Raw genomic sequence first — 25568 nt, 5'->3', positions numbered from 1 at the left:
CTGATACCATGTTGATTTACAAGCTTGTTGATGGTATCAGAGCTTGTAAAGTTATTTGAGTAAAAAACATGTTCTTCGTGCTTTTAGGTCTTCTAGGTCTTTCTAGGATAAAGAATAATATTGGTCATGTGTCATAGTCCCATTTGGACTCGTTGCAATGGAGGAAAATATTTATTTTGTCATGTAAAAGTCGTGGATAAGCCCAAGACCAAGTTGGCCCAAGAGAAAGGACAAGTCGGCCTAAGGGAGGGCTATTCGACCCTCAAGAAATCTAAGTTACCAGAAAATGGATACGGGAACGGATACGGGTACGGGGTTTGAAACGGATACGGCAAATTTTCAAAATATCTGGATACGATACGGCAGGAAACGGCACATAATAAATATATTAAAATATATATATATATATATATATATATATATATTAAAAATAAAAAATTCATATTACCATTCATATTTCAGAATCTAAATTATCATCTATGATCTATCATGATTCATGATTCATCATCATCAATTCAAGTTTCAACTTTCAACATATGCCATATGGCATAAACATTCAAGTTGGAAACCTGTTTCTCATTCCAATTTCCGTTCCTGTTCTCATTCTCATTCCCGTCTTGACAGTTGACACTACATTAGTAATCAATTTTATATGCATGACAGACTTGCACATGCCTGGGGATGTGCACATTTCTTATTCCCCAAAATCGTCTGACCCCGTTTCTGGTTTTGTCCTCATTTCCTGTTTCTTGTTTCTACTATCTAGTGACATAGTAGGTGACCACGAACACCATAGGTCCCATCCCTGACCAATGAAATATTCTAAAACAAATTAAATATCAGATAACTATTTGAAGTTGTATACGACTGCATTTAAAAGAACAACACAGTGACACACCTGTGGCTGTTACTCCTTTTCAGGGATATCTACAGATTCTACACTCTACAAATAACCATAAAGTAAACCATAACCCCATGTCACAAGGTTTGACTTTGATCAACTTTGACGAAATTCAATCATGATGTTCAGATTCAACGAACCTAAAATAATTTTTGAGGATTGACAAACCTCATTGAACCTCATGGCTGTTAGTGTTGACCAAGTCCATAGTACAAGCTCAATCATCACATAAAAACTTAAAAAGACGGACACCATAAGCTTGAAATGTAGGATACAGTAATCTGGGAGGTTTAAAGTTTAAAGACAATGCCATGTTTGATATTAGAAGGGCAGACAAGTACACAGGTTAAAAACTCCAATTTTTTAAAGAACTTTTGCTAGAATACAATAAACAAAAAAGGGTGAATTCTCACTGTCTCAGCAATGAGCATGAGCATCTGTTGATTCTGTTCGTATCAAAATGAAAAACAATTGTGGCAAACAAGTATAACCAGGACCATCATACAGCTATTATATATGTCAGGGACTGCAGTCGATATTTTTGGTACAGCTCTTATATGTTAATGCTATTAATATAGCTTTGAAAATCATGCTAAATAAGATGCAAAACTGCAGTATGGCATGCACAACTGTAGATGAATCGAACGATAAAATCATAAAAATAGACGCTGATCAGTGATAACTGATAAGTTGTGTACCTTGTAGGCTTGTAGTTGTCCAACGATGCCGGCAGGTTCAAACTTCAGTCACTCCAATGAGCAGTTCCAGAATCCAAACTTCCAAAGTTCAGTGACGGAGTGAAACTCTCAGCGGGGGCACTGGGCAGTGAACTCAACGGCGGCAGTCAGCGCTCTTCAGAGTTCAGACTTGTCGTTTAGGGATTAGGTTAGGGTAGATAGTGATACTAGTAACTAGAATGAACATTGAATAATAAAACCGTGCCGTAATTTGTAAAGTGAAGTTCAAACTTCAAAACCTAAAATGCCAGATTTTGAAGCTCTGTTCCCGACAGCAAGTGATAGCGACAAAGTCAGGAAATGTGTTGAAATTTTTTAAATACGAATCACGATTTTGCAGATACGTTTTGAAAATTTCGAAATACGTTTTAAGTTTTTCTGAAACGTATCAATTTTTTTTAAACGGGAGGTTTTTTCCTTGAAAACGCCTGAAAAACGGCAAAAAAAAATTTGATACGTATCCAAATCACCAAAAACGTTTTTTAGCCGTTTCTGGGGTGAATACGTATCTGATACGTAAAACGGCGTTTTCGCCTGCTAGGGAGCCGTTTCCGGTATCTTAGCAAGAAATGCTATAAATAGAAGGGAGCTCAACCTAGTTCGATCTGCAATAGCGAAGGTGAAAGAAGAGTAGCTGGAGCACACAGAAGAAGATTTGAAGTCGAAGTTTGTCAAGGATTATCTTTCTCTGTATCTCGCTATGGTTTGTGAAGCTGTTAGCTACAAGAGGTTGAAATTCTGAAGCAGTTGAAGGGGCCAAAATTGCAGATCCAAAGTTCTGTAGCAGGGGTCGAAGTTGTAGTAGCAGCGTGGCAATATCGAAGTGTTAAAAAGCTGTCTCAAGGAAGTTCTTGCTAGGGTCTGACTTGTGGCTTGGAGGGTTTGTTGGCTTGGGTCTTTGGGTTTGGAAGTCTCTTTTGTAAGCAGATTCTAAAGAAGAGAAGCATTTTTTTCTGGGTTTTCCCCTTGGAGGGGTTTTGCCTTGTCTTGGAGCCTATATCTTGTGTACTTTGTCTTTTGATGATCTTTTTGTTTTGGTAATTGCTTGATGAACAGAATTAAACAAGTAATTAAAGAACATCTAACATCACAAGTAATTATCAAGTTAAGGAAAATAAGTTATAATATGCAAGTCTCTAGATTTGCCAACATGGTTTCAAAGCTAAGGTTCAAGAAGGACACTGAAGATCACATTGCAATTGGCTCTATGACAAGGGTTATGTGGAAGGGTTTCAAGTACCTTGGAAATATCACTATATCTATCAAGAACTGTCTATTGAATATCATCTTCAAGCTCGCAAAAGAAGTAGCAGATGGAAGTTTGTTTTCTGCTTTATCCGACATGTTCAAGGACGAAAATGTATGGGTTATTGACGATGGTGCCTCCAGACATATGACGAGAGAATGCAGTCGATTCCAAACCCTATTAAGGGTATTTCATCTCTTTCAATCGAACTTGGAGACAACAAGAGCTATCTAGTGAAAGACATTGGTTCTACATCATTCGAGCTCGAGTCAAGTGGAAGCTTTCACCTCAACATCTTATATGTTCTAGGTTTGAAGATAAATTTACCTTCTATTTCTTGTCTAGAGGATAAGTGTGATAGAGTTGCTTTTGTTGATGGCAAGGTTTTGGTTTGGGGTAAAGACTTTGGTATTAATGAAGCAAGAGTGATTGGGGTTTGAGAGGGTACATTGTATACTCTATACACCTATAGCTCAAGCCCTAGTTCACTTAGAAGCGAGTCCTTCCGAACTATGGCATAGAAGGTATAAGCACCTTCATTTTAAGATTTTGCCATCTCTGAGTCAAATGGTCAATGGCATCCCCGAAATAAAGGAAGATCATGAAGGGACTTGTAAGGGATGTGCTCTAGGCAAGAACGTAAATAAACAATTTGCAAGTAGTGAAATTAGATCTAAGGAATTTTAGATCTCATACACTCAAATGTATGTGGACCTATGGCAATTAAGTCTCTTGGTGGGCATCAATACTATGTAACCTTCATTGATGATTACTCAAGGAAGACTTGGTTATATCTCCTCAAGAATAAGGATGAGGTATTCAAAAAGTTTCAGGAGTTCAAGAATGAAGTGGAAAACCTAACCGAGAGAAAGATCAAAATTCTAAGGTCAGATAATGGTGGAGAATACACCTCCAAAGAGTTAATAGCTTTCTGCAATGGTGTTGCAGAAAGGAAGAACCGTACTATTGAAGAATGTGTTAGAGCTATGTTGCACGATCATGATATTCCTCAATTCATATGGAGTGAGGCATGTATGACAATTGTTTACTTGCATAATCGAAGTTCTCATAGGATCCTCAACAACATGACTCTAAAAGAAGCGTTTACAGGAAAGAAGGCAAGTGTGGATCATCTTCGTATATTTGGGTGTCCAGTTTACATTCATGTACCCAAGGAAAAAAAAGAAGTTAGATCCTACTAGTATAAGGGGCATCTTTGTTGGGTATAGTGCTTCATCTAAAGCATACAAAATCTATATCAAGGAGGATCGTTGAATTGAGGTAAGCAGAGATGCCATCTTTGATGAAAACATAGCTTAAAAGAAATCGAAGGGTGTTCCAGTTGACTGTGATGAAGAAGAAGTTTCTATCTTTGAGGATATCTCTAGGGACAATGCTGATTAGGAATCAAGACTTACTCAACAAGATGTTGAAGGTCCTTGTGAGCCTCTACAACAAGTAATAGTTCCAAAAATCGGAAGAGGCTTGTTTGGTTGAAAACTACTCTTCAAGAGGCAGGACATACAACATCAGGGATGCCTTTGATTTTGGTTTTATGTGTTGATGACTTGTTCATGACAGGAGCAAAGCCTCTGATCATCTAGTGTAAGAGGCAGCATGCCTCTGAATTTGAGATGAAAGATCTTGGGTTGATGCACTATTTCTTGGGTTTAAAAGTGTGGCAGAAGGCAGGAGATATTTTGCTCAACCAAGGAAAATACATTGTCAAATTCTTGGAGAGATTTGGGATGGTGGATTGCAAATCCATGGCTACATCGATGGAGACAAATTTCAAGAAGTTATGTGGTGAAGCTTCGAAACCAGATCTAGCGGATCCTTTTATGTACTGACAACTGATTGGGGTTTTGATGTTTCTGGTCAACACTAGACCGGATATATGTTTTGCTATTAATATCTTGAGCCAGTTCATGGTGGAACCTTTGCATGCTCATTGGGTGGTCGCAAAACATGTGTTGCGATATCTGCATGGGACAATCAATCATGGACTGAGGTATGTCTCCGGTGATGATTTGAGACTACATGGGTATATAGATGCAAATTGGGCTGGGAGTGTTATAGACAGGAAGAGCACATCAAGATGCTGCTTTAGCTTGGGATCTGCCATGATTTCCTGGATGAGCAGGAAGCAAAGATTTGTCGCTCTCAGTACAGTCGAGGCAGAGTATATTGCAGCTAGTATGGCTAGTTGTGAGGCAGTGTGGCTGTGGAAGCTTATTGCAAAGCTTTTTGATCATGTGCCAAATACAATTGTGATATACTGTGACAATCAAAGCGGGGTCAGACTTTCAGAGAATCCAATATTCCATCACAGGTCGAAGCACATTGAGATCAGGTACCACCTCTGGGAGATGGTACAGAGAGGAGCAATGAGGCTCCAACACATTTCGATAGATAAGCAGGTTGCTAACATTCTCATCAAGCCATCGCCCAAAGCGAAGTTCTTATTCTTCAAAGACCAACTTGGAGTGCAGGAGAACGTGTTCCTCCTTGAGAGGAAACGTTGCTGATTGAGAGCATTGAGCATATGCTCTTCCCCCGGTCTTTCGACCAGCCATGGAGTTGGTGAGGGCGGGCAGATGAGCAGAGTAGCTCCTAGGTGTGAGGGTACTCCTTGGAGCGATGGACTTGGTTCAGTACATGCCCCAGTATGCATCCTATACGCAAGTCACTTTCGTGTCATTATTGACCAAGGGCCATGTTGAGATAGTTAGGCTTGTTGGGATTGGCACCCATCTAGTTAGTGGGTGAGGAGACTTAGTTGTGTCTGATCTTTACCAAGGTCGGATGCCAGTGCCATGGAATTGGGTTGTGGTAAAACGATCTCCCCTAGGTGTTGGATGCAGTTGTTCTCCCACTTGATCTGTGAGGATCAAGTTGGGTGAGAATCAATGAGTGGACACAGGGTGTGTGATCTTTACCAAGGTCATATGTGACTTCCATGGATTTGGTTGTGGTAAATTGATCTCCCCTATCGTCAATTGTGGGTCATTCTTCTCTTACGGATTGAGACATCATTGTTCCTCTGAGATGAGATCTATGGTGCAGCCGAGAATTCCTCCCTATCTGAGAGAGAGTGTTGAAGTTGGCAGCTTCGGTCAGAATTTTCATTAGCAAAATAGTGGAGACAACTTGTATTTTTGACCTTGACCAAGTTGACTTCAAGAAGGACAAGTCGACCCCACATGTGGAAAAGCCACTTCCTAAGTCATAAAAATATGAGTTCGTTGAGCTCATTTGGATCATCGTCACACACCAATTCATCTGAAATTTGCACAAGTCAATCCACACGTGCGAAGGAGCAAGAGACGTTTCAGACCAGCATTGACCAGCCTCTTTCTTCTGTTTGAATTTCGTTGACTCAGGCTATTTGGCTTCTGTTTGACCGAGGGTTTGACTGTATTGGAAGGCTGATGATTGTAGGAAGACTTTGACTCTGTTTGACTGAATTTTTGACTGGGAATATTCTGCTGCATTGACCGAATCTTTCTCACTGCGTTGACCACAGGCTTGGACTAAAATTTTCTGTGGAGTTTCAGGTCGAATTTCGGCCTGTTGACTGAGCTGCAGGAGGCTGAAATTTGGCCCTTTGACCAGACTGTTGACTGGTAACAGATTGCAGATTTTCTCTCTTTTGACTGGATTTGACTTAGTTGATTTGGAAAGTCAAAGGGTAGACTTTGACTGGTTTGTTGATGTACAAATTGGATTGTATCTCAGCTGAATATTGAATGAATATCTCCTAAGAAGAAGATTGATTTTGGTTTTCCCCCTTGTGGGGTTTTGCCCTGGTCTTTGACCAAAAATCTCTGTCTCATTGTGCATGGCTGCCTTTTATTGTTCATTGTTATTTACTGTTCTGTCTATAATTGCTTAACTGTTTAGTGGTGAAAGCAATTGAATGTAATATTGTGTTAAGTAATTATAACAGCAAAAGACTTGAGAAAAATTAACAATCACTGTGCAATTTTTTTCTTGGAGATTGGGTTGGAGAGCTTTGTGCCTCAACTCTTCCTTGGACGAAAACCCTTGAAGAGAGTACTAGTTTTGGTGGATGATCCACCCACCCTAGCTGGTTGGAGAAGAGATCGCTTAGGTCTCTTATTAATTTTTATTGTGAATAATATCGTTAGTGCTAGAGTTGCTTTGGATCAAATTTTATTGCTAGGGAGCCTTTGGTTTCAGCCCACAGATCTGGCCGTGTTCTGCTAACTCGTGCAAGCCTGTTGGAGGGTGTTTGTTCATGGGAGGATTCTTTTAACTCCTTGCGAGTTGATTAATAGGCAGTGAGAAAGGGCCGCCATCCTGATCACCTGTGTGCGTAGGAGGGGAAGTGTGGATGGGCTGTGTAGAACTGGGGGAGCTGAGCAGCCTCTCAGGAGTGTTTGTAAATGCTGGAGAGGCACTGATCAGCAGTGCGGGGATGGGCTGTATAGATACACAGTGGCACAGGTTACTGACTGTAGCTACCCAGTGCCCACGAGGTGGCCAACTGCACACACACGGTTGCATATGTACACAGTGGCTCAGGCGGCTGGCTGTAGCCACATCGGGTGCAGGAACAGCACGCAGGAGGACCGCAAGGATGAAATGTGGGTAGCTGGGGCACATGATGTTGGATCGCAGGTCGAAACCAGTTCACAATGGTTTGATCACAGCCTGGGTATTAGTCGCATGAGCTCGTGGTGACTGCTTAGGTAACTTGCCGGCCATTGGGAGATTTGAGGAGGCTGTAACAGATGTAAGAAGAGGGAACGCCCATTCTGTCAAGCCACACTGATACTACAGGCAGACTGTTCCTAATGCAGGTGAGTGCAAGCCGATCCTTTGATTTGCGGTGACTGTTAATATTAAATAATAAGGGAGTGGATCTGCTGTTGCGGGCTCATAGAGTCAGGTCACACCTCAGGAACCTGCTGAACCTGTAGTCATTACTCGAAATTGTGGCAGCAAGCACTTGTTTAGGGGTCCCAGATCACAAGGACGGGAATCAATCAGCTGAAGAAATTCCACACCAGTCACTCAGGAATTATCTAGACTGTTGTTGGGGGCAATGGTACAGATCAGAGCAGCCAGTTTGTAGTAGAGAATTCAAAGGATTAGGAGAGACCAGTCAATAAATCACATCATGCAGGCTGCTGGTGTTCTATTAAATTAATCAAGTCTGAGTATAGCCTGAGCGGCCACAAGACTCCGGATGAGGGTGGCAGCTTCAGACCCCATCACTCGATCATCAAAAAATCATTTCCAGTCATGTATTTCAAAGTTGATCATTGAAATCAAATTCATTTTGGCCTTGCTACGAGTTTATGTGATTGTTCTGATTGTAATTAGAAGTAGGGTCTGCATGCATTCAAAATATACAAGAAACTCATAGACACTACAACTGCCAAAATCCAAAACAGTCAACCTGCAAGAAAATCATTCAAATTGCTATCAGTTTACAGTCAATAGTGAACAGGGGCAATTATTGCTATCAGTTTACAGTCAATACTCAATAGTGATCAGGGGCAATTATTGCTATCAGTTTACTGTCATTAGTGATCAGGGGCTTTACATTGTCTATTTTGTAAGAGTTGTGAGGTGCTTCTTTGGAAGGGCCCTCCTTTCATTTCCGCATATTGAAGTTGATCCATGTGGTTAGTTAGAGCATATTGTTAATAGCCTATGATGCCTCTTCATCAGATTCAAACTCTCTGTTTCATAGTTGTTGATTCCATAACCCAATTGGATAGTCACTGTTCTTGGTAAATTCCAGTGAGTGGAATTGTTGCCGAGTTAACAATGGCCAACCTTCCTAAGTGCCCCTAGGGTTGCTCTTTGTTAAAGGACTTTGTAACATTGCAGTGCAGGTTTGGGAGCTAATAATGCCCATGTGATAAATATTTTAGACTTTGTGTGAGGGTCTCTTGGCAGTGTCCTGGGCTTCTAATAATTGTTTAAGATAACAGATGCTGTGCCTCAATCCTGTGCTATGAATGATTTATTAGGCCTATGTTAACTTGCATATATGGTGTTGAATCCTTAATTGTTTACTAAAAGCATTTAGGTATTGTCTTAGGATTGGATCAGGGTTGGTAAAGCTAATTATTTTCTAAAAGGCTTGAGTTTGCTGTAGGATAATATAAGGCTTGTCTAGGCCCATTAGGGAACTTGTCAAATTTAGTGGCTGTGGCCTTTGACTGAACAAATTGTTGGTACTTGCATTTTAAACTAATGAATAGTTTGATACGTGGAATTTTACACTGTACTAGTGCACTTTAAGCCATTGGTTGTTGCCATCGCATTGCTACATTGGTCATTTAGTGCAATGTTGCAAATATCGGCATTGGGATAAAATAGGCAAGGGTCCGGAAAACTAAAAAATCATAAAAATCGAGAAAATCAGTAAGAATCAGCAAAATTAAGATACCATCAAAATATCTGTAAAAATCGGAAAACATTGTAAAGGCCGAAAAATTGCGATTTCGTGATAAAATTGGAATGTTAGATGGATGTTCGCAACACTGATTTGGTGCCATTATGCCAGCTTAAACCATTTTCATCTGCCATAGAGCTAGATTAATGATCAACTAATATAAAGCAATACGGTGGGGTGAGAGTGAAATTACTTAGAATACTTTTATTATTACATGCCATATTTTCTCATGTTGCAGTTGGGCATGTGGAACTAGTGCATTGTAAGGATTGATGGCTGTTGTAAGTTCATGTAGTGTTTTCATGCAACCCCTTTATGATCTCTCTAATACAGCCAGCAATGGGTGCGACCTTGTGTGATGCTGCCCATTTTATAGAACTAATGTCCCTAATATTTATATTTGCCTAAGTGCATTATTTCTAGTGATACAAGTGTTGCTTTGGAGCTTTTCATTCTGATATGTTGGGTGATAATTTGTTCTTGGCATTCTTCCATGTGTGATAGATGTTTGTCTCCATGAAGCTTCCTTGTCATGTTAACTGTGTTGTTCAAGGATTGGGGGCCTAGTGTCAAAATAATAAAATATAGAGCACAAGTTTCAAGACAGCATCTCAATGGATATGGAACACTGAACAGATTTCTTCATGGAAACTATGAATGGCACATCTCATCATTTCCTTTCATTTCTGAATCACGCTCTGTTGATTATGTTGCTGGTGTCATTGTCTTTTGCTGCTTTCAAGAAAAAATAGTCTTCCTCTTTTATCTTTTCACAATTTTGTGGCCTTGCTTCTTTATTTGTTCTATTAATCACCTCACCTAATAAATATCTTCTTATTCTCTATCACATATGCTACTAAAGGGAACTAGTTGAGCTTCTGGCTTTAATGAATTTCAAATCATAATGTATTCTCTAACATCTTGAAATTTTATTCAGCTTCTGAAGAGTTTCTGGAGCTTGTGAAGAGTGCACTGCTTGCAGCATTAGAAGGTAAGCTAATTGAAAATTACATGGGGATTTGATGTTTCAAGTTTTCAACATTCTTTGTAAGAGACCAATCCATGAAAGTTTTCTAACCCATTTTCCACGTTTGTCTATGCCCTGTCTGCAGCTCTAGGACCAGGATCATTGTTTGGACTGATTACCTTTAGCCACAAGATAGGCTTGTATGATGTCCAGGGACCTGTTCCAGTTGTGAAGCACATTTTCATTCCTCCAGACATCGATGGACGAGTACCTATAGAATTGGAAGATGCAATGCCTTTGCTGTCTTTTTTAGCTCCTGTATGAGTAAGGATAGGTGTTTCTTTTTCGGTGAAAGCTATTTATTATTTTGTTGTAATGCTTTAAATAGAGTTGTAAGAGTTGCTTGAGTTATTGGTATGTGAAACTTATCACTGACAGTTTGATAACTTCTTGAGCTACAATACTGGTTTGATTCTTTTGCCCAGGTCGAGAATTACAAAGACTGCATTGCAGCAGCATTAGAAACATTAAGGCCAACAACCTCTTGGGAAAGAACTACAGCTGCAGGACAAGGAATGGATGGTGTTCTTTTGGGTGGAAGAGGATTTGGAGTGGCAATGGATGCTCTTATCAGTTATCTAGGATCAGAGTATGGAAATACATTTGCATTAGGTATATTTACTCGAAACCATGTGTCTGTGGGCGTTTTGTCCTTGGGAATTTTCATACATTCGAAGTATATGTGGACATCCACTTCATTCATCTTGTTGTTAACTAACCCTTCACCCAATCTGATAGACACCAAGATAGAGTTGGTAACCCAAATTTTGAAAATTTCTGCAGCAAGGGTTTTTTCTTTCTTATCTGGCCCCCCTGACTACGGAGCTGGACAGTTGGACACCAGACGCTATGGTGAGCAATATGCCAGCAAGGGTGAAGATGCAGACCGTGCATTGCTTCCAGAACAGACTCCATTTTACAAGGATCTGGTAACTTTGTTTCAAATCTCTTTTTGTTTTCAAAGTTGGTTGATGTTGATCTTTAAGACCAATATATACTGATATGCATTTCACAGGCTGCTGTGGCTGTTCAAGCAGGTGTCTGCATTGATATATTTGCTGTTACAAATGAATACACAGACTTGGCTTCACTCAAGTTTTTGAGCATTGAAAGTGGTGGTTCGTTGTTTTTATATTCAAGCACTGATGATTCAACACTTCCTCAGGATTTGTAAGCAATTTGCCTGTGTTACTGTATAAGTTTTTCCATATTGGTGCTTTATTTTTTTTCTGTCAGTTCCTTATTTTTTTCGAATATTGTTTTGTAAACTCACTAATTGTAGTATCTTTTATTATGGAAATGAATGCTAGTAACCTTTCCAGTGATTTTGTTATGATTTGAGTTATTGTGTGGATCTCCAACCTACCAAAAAATGAACAGTCAAACTTGTTTGTAATACGGTTTTGACATGTTTCCTTTTCTAGAAAGGTCAGTTTAGTTGATATATAAACACTCTTGTCAAGCCTCACTATTCTGTGGAAGGTTGTTTTGAGTCTTGACAATCGAAAACTGGCCTTGGATAAATGCTCTACATCTGTTTCTTGACCTAATTATTTACCATCTTCATTTATAGTTGCTAAAATGACCACTATTAACAGAGACTTCATTTATCTACATAGCATCCAAAAAACTAATTAAGAATTCTAACAACAGTTTGGAGATGAACAGTCTTGGTAAATGGAGATCATATACATCTCAAAGGTGAACTGTCTTGGTAAATGGAGATCTATGTAGATCATATACATCTCGAAGGTGAATTGTCTTGGTAAATGGAGATATATACATCTTGAAGGTGAACTATCTTGGAAATTAGAGATCTAATTTGATATATAAAAATTTAATCGGTGGGTTACAAAGTTGGTAACATATTTTTATTTTCTCATGGTTAAGAAAGTGTTGTGCTTATTCTAGAATGGATAAGTTTCTTCAAAATACCTTTATAGATGCAATGGTGAGTTGACTTTGCTTTGATTTGGCAAGTCGCATGAAATGTGGCAATTTTTGATTGAGTCTGAGTTGATTTTATGAGTAATTCCCACTGGGGCAGTTTTGATCTAGTCAACCCAGGTTTGACTAGGTTTTTCCAAGATTTGGAGGAATTGGTCAACTTGACTAGATATGCTGGTGGGTCATTCAGGTTAGCAATTCTGCTAGGTTTGGTAGCTATAGACTAAAGTTTAACCATAATTTGTCTTTTAGATCAAAATCCGTTTGTGTAAAATATAAAATATTAAAGCAAGAAATGGTGACTTTCTTTTTTCCAAAAGAAAACCTTTTGGGGGATCCAAAAATACACAACCTGTGCAAATTTTAACAAAAACAATATATATTTATGTACGTCAATGTAAACCCAAACTGTTAAACACCAAATATGCAAAGCTTTCTCATGTATGTACATGTAAGGGCGAATATAGCAAAATGTCAATGTTCCACGGGGACGCGTCTCCCAGGGTCGGGTGCGCGCACCCCTCACACCCCACGCACCTGGGACGAGGGGACGTCTGGGGAAACGTTTCCCCACGTCCCCCTTTTGGGGAGACGTAGGGGGGACGTTTCCCCAGTGTGGGGGACGCGACTCCCCAAAAGAGGGACTCTTGGTCATCTCCCCTCAATATGGGCTATGCGTCCCCTGTTAAATTTGCTTTTAAACAATGATTTATGATAGGGAAAACCTAGTATTTGACCATATTTCCATACTAATGCTATGCAATTCATCGTAATGTTTCCTTTATCTTTCATTTTCATCCTTTTACTTAAATTTTTAACATTACCATGAAATGACTCAGGATGTTTGAGAGTGGTTCCGACCTCATTGGATTTCACATGGAGAAAGTAGAATTTTAGATCTCACTCAAAATCCAGCAGACTTAACAGTTTTTCAGGAATTCAAGATTCGATGGATTGCAATGTTTCCATTGCATTTTGTCATGTACAAGGGTATGGAATTAGTATTTAATCAAGAGCACCAAGACCTCTTTGTAATTTAGAGTGACTTTTAGAGTCATCACTCCACTATTTTTGAGTTTTAGTTATATCAATTTACTATTCTAGTATTCGGATTTCACTATCTATTATAGTCTATTTTGCTTAGTACTAATTAGATTCTAGAATGATGAATGATGAATTCTAATTTTAAATCAATTTAGAATCTAGAATGATGAATGATGAATTTAGTTTTTAAATCAATGTAGATTCTTGAATGGTGAATAATGAATAATGAATATGGATTGGAGTATTTTATTATTGAATCTTGTGATCTATGGATGAATCATGTATGTATTAGTAAGGATGATGAGTATGGATCATTGTATTTCATTATTTAATTCAATTATGTATGTATCATTGTATTTATGTTTTCATTATTGAATATGAATTATATATATATATATATATATATAAAAAGGAAAAAATATATATATAGCCTGACGTCCCCCCGTCCCCCCCTAAATTTCCCTAAAATTTGAGGGTACTCCCACACGTCCCCCTTGTGCGTCTCCATGCACCCGCGTCTCCCCGTCCTGGAGTCTTGGTGGAACATTGCAAATTGTCACTGAGTGCGATGCATATATGAACCAAAATACATAAACATTAAGTCTCTAAATTGCCTCCATAGTCCAAAAATCATCACATTAAAGGCTACAACAAATTTATAAATAACTACATGTCATGATTCATCATAATCATTAAAATCCTCCTCATCCTCAGCCTCAGCCTCTGGCCTCAATCCCTCAGGGACACCACTAGTGCTTGGAACTTCTAGTGGTGCATATGGTCAAAATCCATCCACTTGAAGTTATTCATCATTTGCAAATGATGTTAGCTGACTCTCCATCATCCATTTCAAGGAGGGATCAGTATCCTCCATTACTATGGGCTTTACATCATTATAAGCTTGGGCTAGAATTTGTTTGGGGGGGGGGTTACGGGGTTTACTTTTTTATTTCTTTTTTATTGGGGCCTTAAGGCAATGTGTGTTAGATTTGTTCATGCAATGTTGGTTTGGGTCGGACTTGGCTAGTTATATTGGTTTTGTCTTGAATTGGCTGAAACTAGTGTTAGTTTTTGTTCAGGGTTTGGTTTGGACCATAAAAATTTCAGTTTTAAACTATTGAAATTGATAACATTACTTCCAATGGAACAAGGTAACTTTAAAGTTCTACCTCCTATTCTCTAAGAGAATGACTTAGTCTTTTGTTGTCTAGTATTCCAATGGGATAGGAAATTTGTTCCCTACAAGATTTCTTTTGGTTGAGATAAACTAGAAAAAGGTGTCCTAGGAGCATTGACAAACATGGGACGAGTAACATATATATTTTTATGATGGATGAAGTTGATATACCTGACCATTGATTAGTTGCTTGAACTAGACTATTAGATGCATATTTAACCCTTGTAGGAAGGTGGTAAAAAGCTTAGAAAGGTTACCATGCTTTCGAAGTTGTGTGTTTAAAAGAAAAATTCATTGTGTCTGATTATAAGTTAATATTGAAGTTCATATGGCTTGATGCTTGTATTTTGTCTTACACCCTAAGAGAAGGTTTGCGGCATTGATAAAGATTGAATCACTCTTATTTGAGTGGATATTGAATTCATGTGTGTGTTTATATTTTGGGTAAAAACATAGTTATATTAAATAAACACAAAAATATGGGGATTATAGTACAAGAGGTCTACAATCTGAGCTCCATTGTTGATGTTTACATGAGTTGACACATTCCTTTGGATATACCTCATCTCACGCGTGAAATAGTAGTATATGGGATGGGCACCTTGTTAACCCCAGTAACACTTCTTGCTATTGAAGGATTAAGGTCTAGTGAGACTTAGTCACACTGGTCTATTTCCAGACGCTTGATAGCATAACCGTTCATCAAAGGAACTTATATATTCAGTTTCGCTAGTTTTCGAGGAACTCCTATTTTGGGTAGTTCTGCTTTTTTGATATTCAGATCATTAGGGGCCTAGACATCAAAATTTACTACTTGATCCTGGTGAAAAAGCGAGTCCAATGGGAACATTTCCACTCAAATTTGGAATGGCACTTTTCCTCTGCACTTGTGCTTTTTTGTCATCATCACCCAAAAGAGTTTTAGCTGCCTGAAGGAGAAGGATAATTTTAGATCGAGCTAGGAGATGATAGCATGTATGGAGCTAGAGGAGTTGATATTGTCAGCTCTTAGAGGGAGTTAGGTAATCCTCTTCATCTCAAAGATGTTCTCTATGTTCCAGGATTGAGGCAAAATCTTGTTTCGGTAGCCTACCCTTGAGGACAAGGGATATGATACCATCTTCAAGAGGTAAGGCATACCTCCAACACTTAGCTTCTGGATGCAAGACGCAACTTCTAGATGCAAGAAGCAGATAGGAGTGAGGATCAAGAATCTCTACAAGTTGCAGGTAGAGACAGGGGTAGCCTTGAGCAACAAGGAAGGGAGAGCTCAAAGTAGAGAAGTGGTAGTTGAGCAAGAGCAGGATAAAGCTCTCAAGATGGAGCCTAGTTGGTATCTTAGTTTCAGTCTAAGCTAGTTGGCAGTTGGGCTGACTAGCAAGATGACGAGGAGCATAGCCTAGGGCGAGTGGAGGCAGCTACTCAGTCAGAGACTCCTAGTATAGGGAGAGTTCGAGCCAAGTGGACAGAGGATTTGGTTAAGGGAGATCGGAAGAGAGTTGAGTCTCCTAGCATCAAGAAGTAGACATAGAGGTACACAAGGTACATGGCACTTATGATTAAAGAGGTGGACTCGCAGAGCATGGTGGGAAATAACAATTCTTAAAAATAGGTTCCATAAGCCTTTTAGTTTAGAGGGAGTTGCTGCAACAGTAGAGAACGTGGTAGTGTTGGGGACAGATCAGGGTGGATGAGGTTCTTCCTTCCTCGCTAAGGGGAGTGTTAAATATAATAGCAAGAAAGATTTCTTTGACTTGTGCCTTAGTCAAAGAGGCCTCAACAAGTTCTTCTTTAGCATGTTTGAGTTTCTATAAGTTAGGAACCAATTCCTATAAGTTAGGATGAATTCCTAAGATTTAGGATGAGTTCCTACATATTAGGACAAGTTTCTATAATTTAGGATTAGTTCCTAAAAGTTAGGATGAGTATTGAGGCAGTTAACTGATGAGCAGAAGTGGAAGGATGAGTTTGTTGTCTCCTAGTGCGAATTAAGTTGGGAAAAGGACGAGTGATTGTATCTCAAGTTCTAGAATTGAGATAAGACGAGTTGCATGAGTTAGTTAACTCAATCAATCACAAAAGCACTTTCCTAAAATTTTAGCCATTCGAATTGCTCTAAAAGGAGGATGAAGGCACATATTTGATCATTTTCTTGTAAGCACGAGTTGGTGAGACAAGACAATAGAGCTCACGACTTTGTGAGAAGGTTGTGCACGTTTATGTGTGGAGCTTGTGAGAGAAAGGTGTGCTAACAGAGGCTTGTGCAGATTATTGGAGAGAGGAATTTCCTTGGGAATTGCACAAGAATTTAGGAGCTACCTATGTGCAAGGATTTAGGAGTAAATCGAGGAGCAAGATAAGCGATCTTGTAGATTGTTTCAGCATAGTATAAGTAGAGGGAATCAGATTGTATTCACTATTGGAACAAGTTGTATTTGTAAGAGATCTATTGCTCAAATTTTTTCATTAAATTCTCAAACAAACAAAGGGTTTTCCCAGTTGGGTTCCCTAGAAAATTTTGTGCAGGTGTGTTTATTTTTGTTCCTATTCTGCTGCAAAATTTAGTAGAGAAATTCAGTCTATATGAAAAGAAACTAGACTTCAGATTGTTCATATTAGCAGTTGTACAATTTTGGATTTTCTATATGGTATAGAAAATCTAGATTTGATGGCGCCTCGAACTTTGGTGTTTGGAAAGTCTGGATGTTATTCTTGTTGGACAAGTATGGACTGAAGGATTTTGCTGAGAAAGGTGTTGTAGAGCCTACAGATCTAGACGAGTTACTGCAGTACTAAAGGCAGATGGCCAAAGGCAAGAGGATGATCCTAGATGGTCTCCAGGTTCATATAGTCCGCATGTTTCCATTAAGGATACCACAAAGGAAATTTGGGATGCCATTGTGAAGCTATAACGAGATCCATTTGAGAATCGTAAAATGATTCTCAAGGAGAAGCTAAGTGTCACCAAGATGCAAAAGGGCGAGGACATAACTTCCTATCTCACCCGAGTTCATAATGTTCGTGATGATGTTATGTAAAAATTAGTTAGATTAGGTTTATTATTTAATTTTCAGTTAAATTAGACGAAAGGGCACGATCATAAGATCATGCCCTTTCCCCAAAGGGTGTCCATGGCAGTATGTAAGCCAGGAACCCCATTTGTAATCAACATCATCTATAATTCATCTTTTTTATAAATTATATATATATATATATAATTCTGCGTATCAGAAGTTTTTTGGTTTCATCTGGTATCAGAGCCATTTAGATCCTCTGGGCATTTTGATGCAAATATCATCACTGAAGACCCTTGTACACACGTTCCCATTCCCCGCGTACCTCCACTGCAGTGACTCCCACTTCTTCCCGTGGCAACAATTCTCGACCACCCTTTACGTCCACACCTTCCGCTTCCACTTGCACTGCCATTCCGCTACCATACTTGTATAACTGTTTCTGCTCCCCGCAACATTGATCCACTTGCCCCGCGTCACTATTCCTTTTTCTGCCTCGACTGTTTTACACACTTACTCAACCATTACCGACCCCTGCGCATTCACTACTCGACCAGTGCGTATTCTCCTGGAGTGACACGCCTGTCAACGAGAAGTCAACAGGCTACGGGTTACGTTCCCTGTCCGATTGCGTGGCTCTGCGATTGGAAAGTTTTGGCAATTGTCTGTGATAATAACGCGGAAAAGGAACGAGAAGGGTGAATAGTGAAACGAAACGTGACCTTTCCGTTGGACGTGATTATCCATTCCACATGCTACATATCACATTATATGTAATTAATTTAATTATTTAGAATTAAAACTATATAATAATAAATATATATATATAATTACATATATGTGAATAATATTAATTAATTAAAATAATATTTTAATTAATTAATTAAAAAAATATTATTATTAATTTAATAATATTTTTTGATTGTTTAAAAAAAAGTAATTATTATTATTTAAGCTGGCAGATAAATACACGCCCCCACAAACACGCTCGATGTCGACAATGACAATGATGGATTTTCAGAAAAAATTGTTGGATTCGGAGCATAAGATTAATAACAACTACGACGAGGTCAGTAAAAGATTAAATGAATTCCAGATCAAGCTTGGGGAGCAAGCCGACAAAATAAAAAATCTTCACGATACGACAAATCGAATAGAAACAAAGATGGAAAATCAACATGTCCAAACAGAAGTACACATCAGAGATGTTGTAACAAGGCTGAAACTTCTGTGTAAAAAGATGAATTGTACACCCGAACAACTACTGAAAGAAAATGAAGAGAATCAAGAACACATCTCATCAGATTCAACAAAGTCCATTGACTCTCATGAAAAAGTTGAATCCCCAAGGAAATCAGCAACACCCCACCAAGAAGTGAGTAACACAGCTTTTACAAACAAGCAACTCTGGGATAACTTTACCAATCAACACCCTTTTTTTGCTCAACCATTAGCAACATACTAGCGAAGGGCAAAAGTCGAGATGCCTAAATTCGATGGAAACGAAAAAAACAATGTTGCATGGATAAATAAAGCAGAAGAATACTTTGAGATATATGGCATCAATGACAATGACGAAAAGCTCAGGCATGCATCCATGAAAATGGAGGGAGAAGCATATAACTGGTATATGTGGTGGAAAAAGACAACACACGTCATTAGCTGGAGGAAATTTAAAGATGCATTCTTTAAAAGATTCCAAGGTGTAAAGGAAGAAGAATTCTTTTCAAAACTCATCAAATTACGACAAAAAGGAAGTGTGGACGAATACATTCAAGAATGGGAGACCTTAGTAACACGAGTACCTGGGTTATCAGAATCTCGTCTAATTTAGTCATACATCTCGGGACTCAAAACCCATTTACAAGTAGAACTTGAGATGCATGACATTTCATCAATAGAAGTAGCAAGACGAAAAGCAAAAACAACCGAAAAGAAATTCGAACAAATATTTTGGTCCAAGTCCGAAAAAACATATTCAAGACGTAGAACACCTCAGTATGCGGACGCAAAAAATACAAGATATATTCCACCACATCGTCTAATGTGGAAGTGCAAAGGATAAAGGAAGGTAAATGCAAGCGCTGTGGTGAGAAGTGGGACCCCAAACATAGGTGTGCTAAAGGAAAAGAACCAAAGAACCTATATAATTGTGAAGCAACCAATGATTCAAACAGTGAAGATTCTGAAATTGAAGAAACAGAATATGCCCAAGAATTCTCACTAGAATTAGATGACGAAAGTATTCCGCAAGTATAATTATCAGCTATGATAGGTATATCACAACCTCAGACTTTAAAGTTAAAAGGACACATAAAGAAGAACAATGTGGTGGTTCTCATTGACTCTGGTAGCGCACACAATTTTTTGGATGCAACGGTGGCAAAGAGACTCAATATTTTTTCATTTCCCTTACCAAACATGAAGGTGATGGTAGCTGACGATAAGAAGATTGAAAAGGTGGGGAAATGCCATAAGGTTAAATTGCAGATTCAAGACTTCAGTTTAGAGTCTTCGTTTTTCACAGTACCATTAGGAGGAGTAGATGTAGTCTTAGGTGTCTAGTGGTTACGAATTTTAGGTACTTATGCCGCCAACCACCAAGTACAATTTATAAAATTCAAATGGGGAGGTCAAAAGTACAAATTACACGGATTCCAAGCACCAAAAATTCAAATTGTATCATCATCTCAGATGATGAAGATGATTCGAAAGGGAGCACCCGCTTATGTAGTACAATGTCATCAGTTAGAAAGGTTATTTGCAAACATGACCAGGAAGAGTCACCAGAGATACAAGATCTAATTAGGAAACATGAAAAAGTATTTCAAGACCTACCTATGAAGATGCCGCCTAATAGGGAAATTGAGCATACAATAGAAGTCAAGACAAGATCAGACCCGGTCAACATCAAGCCATACCGATATCCACATCACCAAAAAACAGAAATCGAGAGATTAATCCAAGACCTCTTAAAGTGTGGAATCATCTCGAAAAGTAAAAGTCCTTACGCTGCTCCAGTGGTGTTGGTAAGGAAAAAAGATGGGTCATTCAAGCTATGTATTGACTATAGGGGATTAAACAAAATATCAATTAAAAACAAGTTCCCAATCCCCTTTATCGACAAAATGTTGGATGAGCTACATGGCCGCAAGGTATTTCTCAAAATTGGACCTAAGATTAGGCTACTATCAAATTAGAATAAGATTAGAGGACATACCAAAAACGACATTCCGAACACACGAAGGTCACTATGAATTTAAAGTAATTCCGTTTGGATTAACCAATGCACCAACGATGTTTCAAGCAACTATGAATGAATTATTTTGCCCACATCTCAGAAAGTTTGTATTAGTATTCTTTGACGATAATCTAATTTACAGTAAAATTTGGAAGGAGCACTTGCAACATTTGGACAAGGTTATTACACTACTTAAAGAACACCAATTTTACGCAAAAAAGTCCAAATGCACCTTCGGAAAGGAAGAAGTAGAATACCTTGGACACATTATATCCCATGAAGGTGTAAAGGTGGACCCTAACAAAATCAAAGCTATAAAGGAATGGACCAAACCTGCTAATATATCCAAGCTAAGAGGGTTCTTAGGTTTGACTGGATATTACCGAAGGTCTATTAAAAACTATGCACATATAACTGCACCTCTAACAAATCCTTTAAAGAAGAATTCGTTTCTATGGGATGAGGAAGCAGGAAGGTGTTTTGAAAAATTAAAGGAAATTATGTCTAATGCTCCTGTATTAGCAACACCAGATTTTTCTAAACCATTTATCATTGAGTGTGATGCTTCTGGATTCGGTATAGGTGCAGTATTAATGCAACAAGGACATCCAATAGCTTTTGAAAGTAGGAAGCTCAACAAAAGAGAGCGCCTCAAATCCACATACAACAAAGAAATGCTCACTATCATGCACGCACTAGCTAAGTGGAGGCAATATCTTTTGGGAAGTAAGTTTTCTATTCGAACAGACCATAACAATCTCCAACATCTCCTTCAACAAAAAACACTTTACGAAGAACAACAAAAATGAATTGAAAGAATTGCCGCTTTTGGCTTGGAAATACTACATAAAAGAGGTAAACACAATGTAGTAGCAGATGCCTTATCTAGGAAAGATGAAGAACCAACACTACTTGCAATTTTGGTTGTTGTCCCTGAGTGGCTTAACGAAATTCGAAGTGAGTATGCCAAGGATCCAGAAATAACATCAATAATCAATAACCTTCCCAATAACTCAAAATTTGAGTGGAAGAATGATATCCTATGGTATAAGGGAAGAATATATCTAAATAAAAATTCCAAGTTTAAGTTTAAGATACTCAAGGAATTACATGACTCACCGTCAGCTGGACATGTAGGATTCTTTAAGACTTACTACAATGCACGTCAATCCTTCTTTTGGAAGGGAATGAATCGTGATATTCAGAAGTATGTAGCAGAGTGTGACACATGTCAAAGGAATAAAAGCGAAAATATTACAACACCAGGATTACTTCACCCCTTAAACATTCCAAATCAGAAATGGGAAGAAATTTCGATGGACTTTATCGAAGGATTACCAGTATCTGAAGGCAAGGACAAGATTTTCGTAGTAGTCGACAGACTCACCAAATATGCTCATTTTATGGCAATAAAGAAGTCATATTCAACAAAGGAAATCGCTGAAATATTTTTCAAAAATATATATAAGTTACATGGTTTTCCGAAAGTCATTGTGAGTGATAGAGATGCCAAGTTCAAAGGTAATTTCTGGAAGGAATTATTCAGCCATATAGGAACCTACCTAAATATGAGTTCTGCTTATCACCCTCAAACAGATGGCCAAACAGAGGTTGTCCATAAATGTTTGGAGGCCTACCTACATTGCTACGCTACAGAAAAACAAAATAAATGGGCTCAATGGCTACATCTTGCTGAGTGGTGGTATAATTCCACTTATCATACATCAGCAAAAATGACGCCATTTCAAGCTCTATATGGGTATGAACCCCCGAAATGGAAGGATCTAGCTATTGTCCAAACAAATCTACCCGCTGTTAAAGATCAACTAGAAGAAACCCAAAAAATCGTCCAAATTTTAAAAGAAAATCTGAATAATGCAAGGAATCGTATGAAGCAACAAGTAGACCGTAACAGAACTGAAAGAGAGTTTGAAGTTGGAGAATGGGTATTTGTTAAGCTCCAACCATACAAACAATTATCCTTAAAACAAAAAGAAAAAACAAATTGGCACCAAAGTTTTATGGACCTTATCAGATCAACAAAAAGATTAGTCAAATTGCGTATGGTTTAAGCCTTCCAGAGACAAGTCGTGTTCACAACGTCTTCCACATATCTTGCCTTAAAAGGGCACTAGGTAACAATCAAACAGTGCAAACAACACTTCCATCCCTAGATGAGGAGGGAAGAGTCATTTTAGTACCAGAAAGTATTTTGTCTACTAGAGAAAGAAAGCTTCGATATCGTACTATCAAGAAATATCTGATCAAGTGGAAGGACTTACCCGAAGAAGAAGCTTCTTGGGAGAATGAAGCATTTTGTCAACAACATCCGTCGTTATGTATGCTTTGAGGACAAAGCATTCTTTCGAGAGGAAGGCAATGTTATGTAAAAATTAGTTAGATTAGGTTTATTATTTAATTTTCAGTTAAATTAGACGAAAGGGCACGGTCATAAGATCATGCCCTTTCCCCAAAGGGTGTCCATGGCAGTATATAAGCCAGGAACCCCATTTGTAATCAACATCATCTATAATTCATCTTTTTAATAAATTATTTATATATATAATTCTGCGTATCAGAAGTTTTTTCATTTCAGATGAGCTAGCAGTTGTAGGAGAGAAACCAGATAACAGTGAATTGGTGCGAGTTGCTATAAAAGGGTTTACCAAGGAGTGGGCTACTTTTGTTCAAGGGATTACTGGACAAGATAAATTGCCAAATTAGGAATGCTTGTGGAGTGATTTCACTCAGGAGGAGCTCAGACTTGGTCTTGTCAAGAGCAACAGTGGCAAGGGGTTGAAGGTTGAGAAGGAAGAGGAGAATTTTGTGTAAAAATTTCTCATTTCCCACCCCGGTTTTCAGTTTCACCTTATTTCTCCAAATTTCCCATATCCATACATTCAACAACTGAAAAAATAAATTTTGCTGAAAACACAAATTCTGGAAAAATTACAGAATGCTGGGAAATGCAGAAATATAAAATTAGCACATACAAACAGCCATTCAACACATTTAAACACAGTGATTTTTGGTCAAGGTGACCCTGGAAAAACACCCTACAACTCTTGGGGAAAACCAGTTCGAAAGCTCCTTCTTATTTTTGGAAAATGCTTTTTATAGTGAGAAATATTCAACAAAAAATCAGCAAGCAAACTTTTACAACTTATCTCGTTTTCCGTGCCTCACAACCAACTGAAAAACTTGCAAACAGCAAAACAGAACAGCAATAAATGCTGTACGGCCTCCTAGAAAAGCGTGCAAGCTACCATAAATACGCTGTACGGATTTCCTCGATTTGCGTGCAAAAAAACCCAGCAGTATAGCTGTATGGATTTTCCTCGATTTGCGTGCCAAGGTACAACCACTTGCTATACGGATTTCTGCTCCTCGATTTCTGTGCACTTGCTGTACGGATTTCTAGAAGATCGTGCCCAATATCTACCTTTCACTGTGTGCTAATTCAACAGTACAGATTTGCTAAAATGCTGCCTTGGAATGTGTGCCAAGCTGCTGCCTCCTTCTCCTCCCTATTCAGAAATTTCCCTGCTCTCTTGCTCTTTTTCTCTCAATCTGCTCATGAAAGAATGAATTACCTTTTCCTCATTTTCCTCCTTTAATCTAACCCTAAGTGACTTTTGGGGAATCCCTAAATCCAATGGCTGAAATAGATTGAGATCTAGGGCTGAGATTAAATGCTCATTTAAATCTCACTTTCTATTTTTTAATTCACCCCACTTTAATAAAGACCCACTTAGTCATTTATTTTCAAAGTCACTTTTCCTTTCTAATTTTACATTGACTTTATTAAAGTCACTTTAAAATTAGACTTTAGTAACTTTATCACTTAAAGTCACTTTTAAATTAGATTTGACTTTATAAAAATTATAAAGTCACTTTAGGAGAAAAATTAAATTCTTTTGGACACTTTTCCCTAGGCCAAAGATCAAAGCCTTAGGGAACCACCTGTCCTTCGGTACCAAATTTCAACACTCCCTCTTACCGAGGAAGGTGTTCCTCACCACACCCATCTTGTCTCTGAAGTAGTCATGCTTGCCTCGTGGTAAGGCTTTGGTAAGAATATCTGCAACCTGCTCATCAGTGGGAATATACTCAAGCTTCACAGCTCCCTTTTGAACATAGTCTCTGATGAAATGATATTTGATCCCGATATGCTTTGACCTGTCATGAAATACTGGATTCTCCGTGAGTTTAATGCAGCTCTGATTATCACAGTAAATCACTGAAGGTCTCAACGGCTGACCAAATAAACCAAACAACATCTTGCGAAGCCAGATGGCCTCACAACTAGCTAGACTGGCTGCCATATACTTTGCTTCTGCTGAACTCAATGCTACTGATTGCTGCTTCTGGCTGAACCATGACACTACTGCCGAACCCAACCCAAAACAGCACCCTGAAGTGCTCTTCCTATCAGAAGCACAACCTGCCCAATCAGAATCAGTATAACCTGCCAATCTCACTCCATCCCCCTGCCTGTAGTCCAGACCATAATCCACTGTCCCCTGCAAGTACCGCAAAATGTGTTTTGCAGCCACCCAGTGAACCTTCCTAGGCTCACACATAAACTGACTCATCGTGTTGACTGCAAAACAAATATCTGGTCTATTGTTGACCAAATACATCAAGGAACCAATCAGCTGCCTGTACAATGTGGGATCCACCAACTCGGAATCCGAAGTATGACGCTTCTTCCAGTTGGTGATCATCGGTGTCAACATGGGTTTACAATCCTCCATGTGGAATCTGCCAAGGATGTCCACAATATACTTCCCCTGCC

General features: G+C 38.7%; 1 protein-coding gene across 1 annotated transcript in view; it reads left to right on the top strand.

Moving 5' to 3' along the window:
• The window catches only part of LOC149221599 (sec23/sec24 transport family protein), a 177259-nt gene that overhangs the window by 24913 nt on the left and 126778 nt on the right, over positions 1-25568 (top strand). The window contains exons 3-7 of the mRNA XM_089385149.1: positions 10258-10311; positions 10433-10605; positions 10773-10959; positions 11131-11276; positions 11363-11517. Of these exons, the coding sequence (XP_089241275.1) occupies positions 10258-10311; positions 10433-10605; positions 10773-10959; positions 11131-11276; positions 11363-11517 (715 nt within the window). The remainder of the gene's footprint in view (positions 1-10257; positions 10312-10432; positions 10606-10772; positions 10960-11130; positions 11277-11362; positions 11518-25568) is intronic.

The sequence above is a fragment of the Pinus tabuliformis genome, chromosome Q (assembly GCF_031772625.1).
Source record: "Pinus tabuliformis cultivar Carrire ecotype Pingquan chromosome Q, CPIR1, whole genome shotgun sequence".
Classification (NCBI taxonomy): Eukaryota; Viridiplantae; Streptophyta; class Pinopsida; order Pinales; family Pinaceae; genus Pinus; species Pinus tabuliformis.
This window is presented reverse-complemented; position numbering and strand designations above follow the sequence as displayed.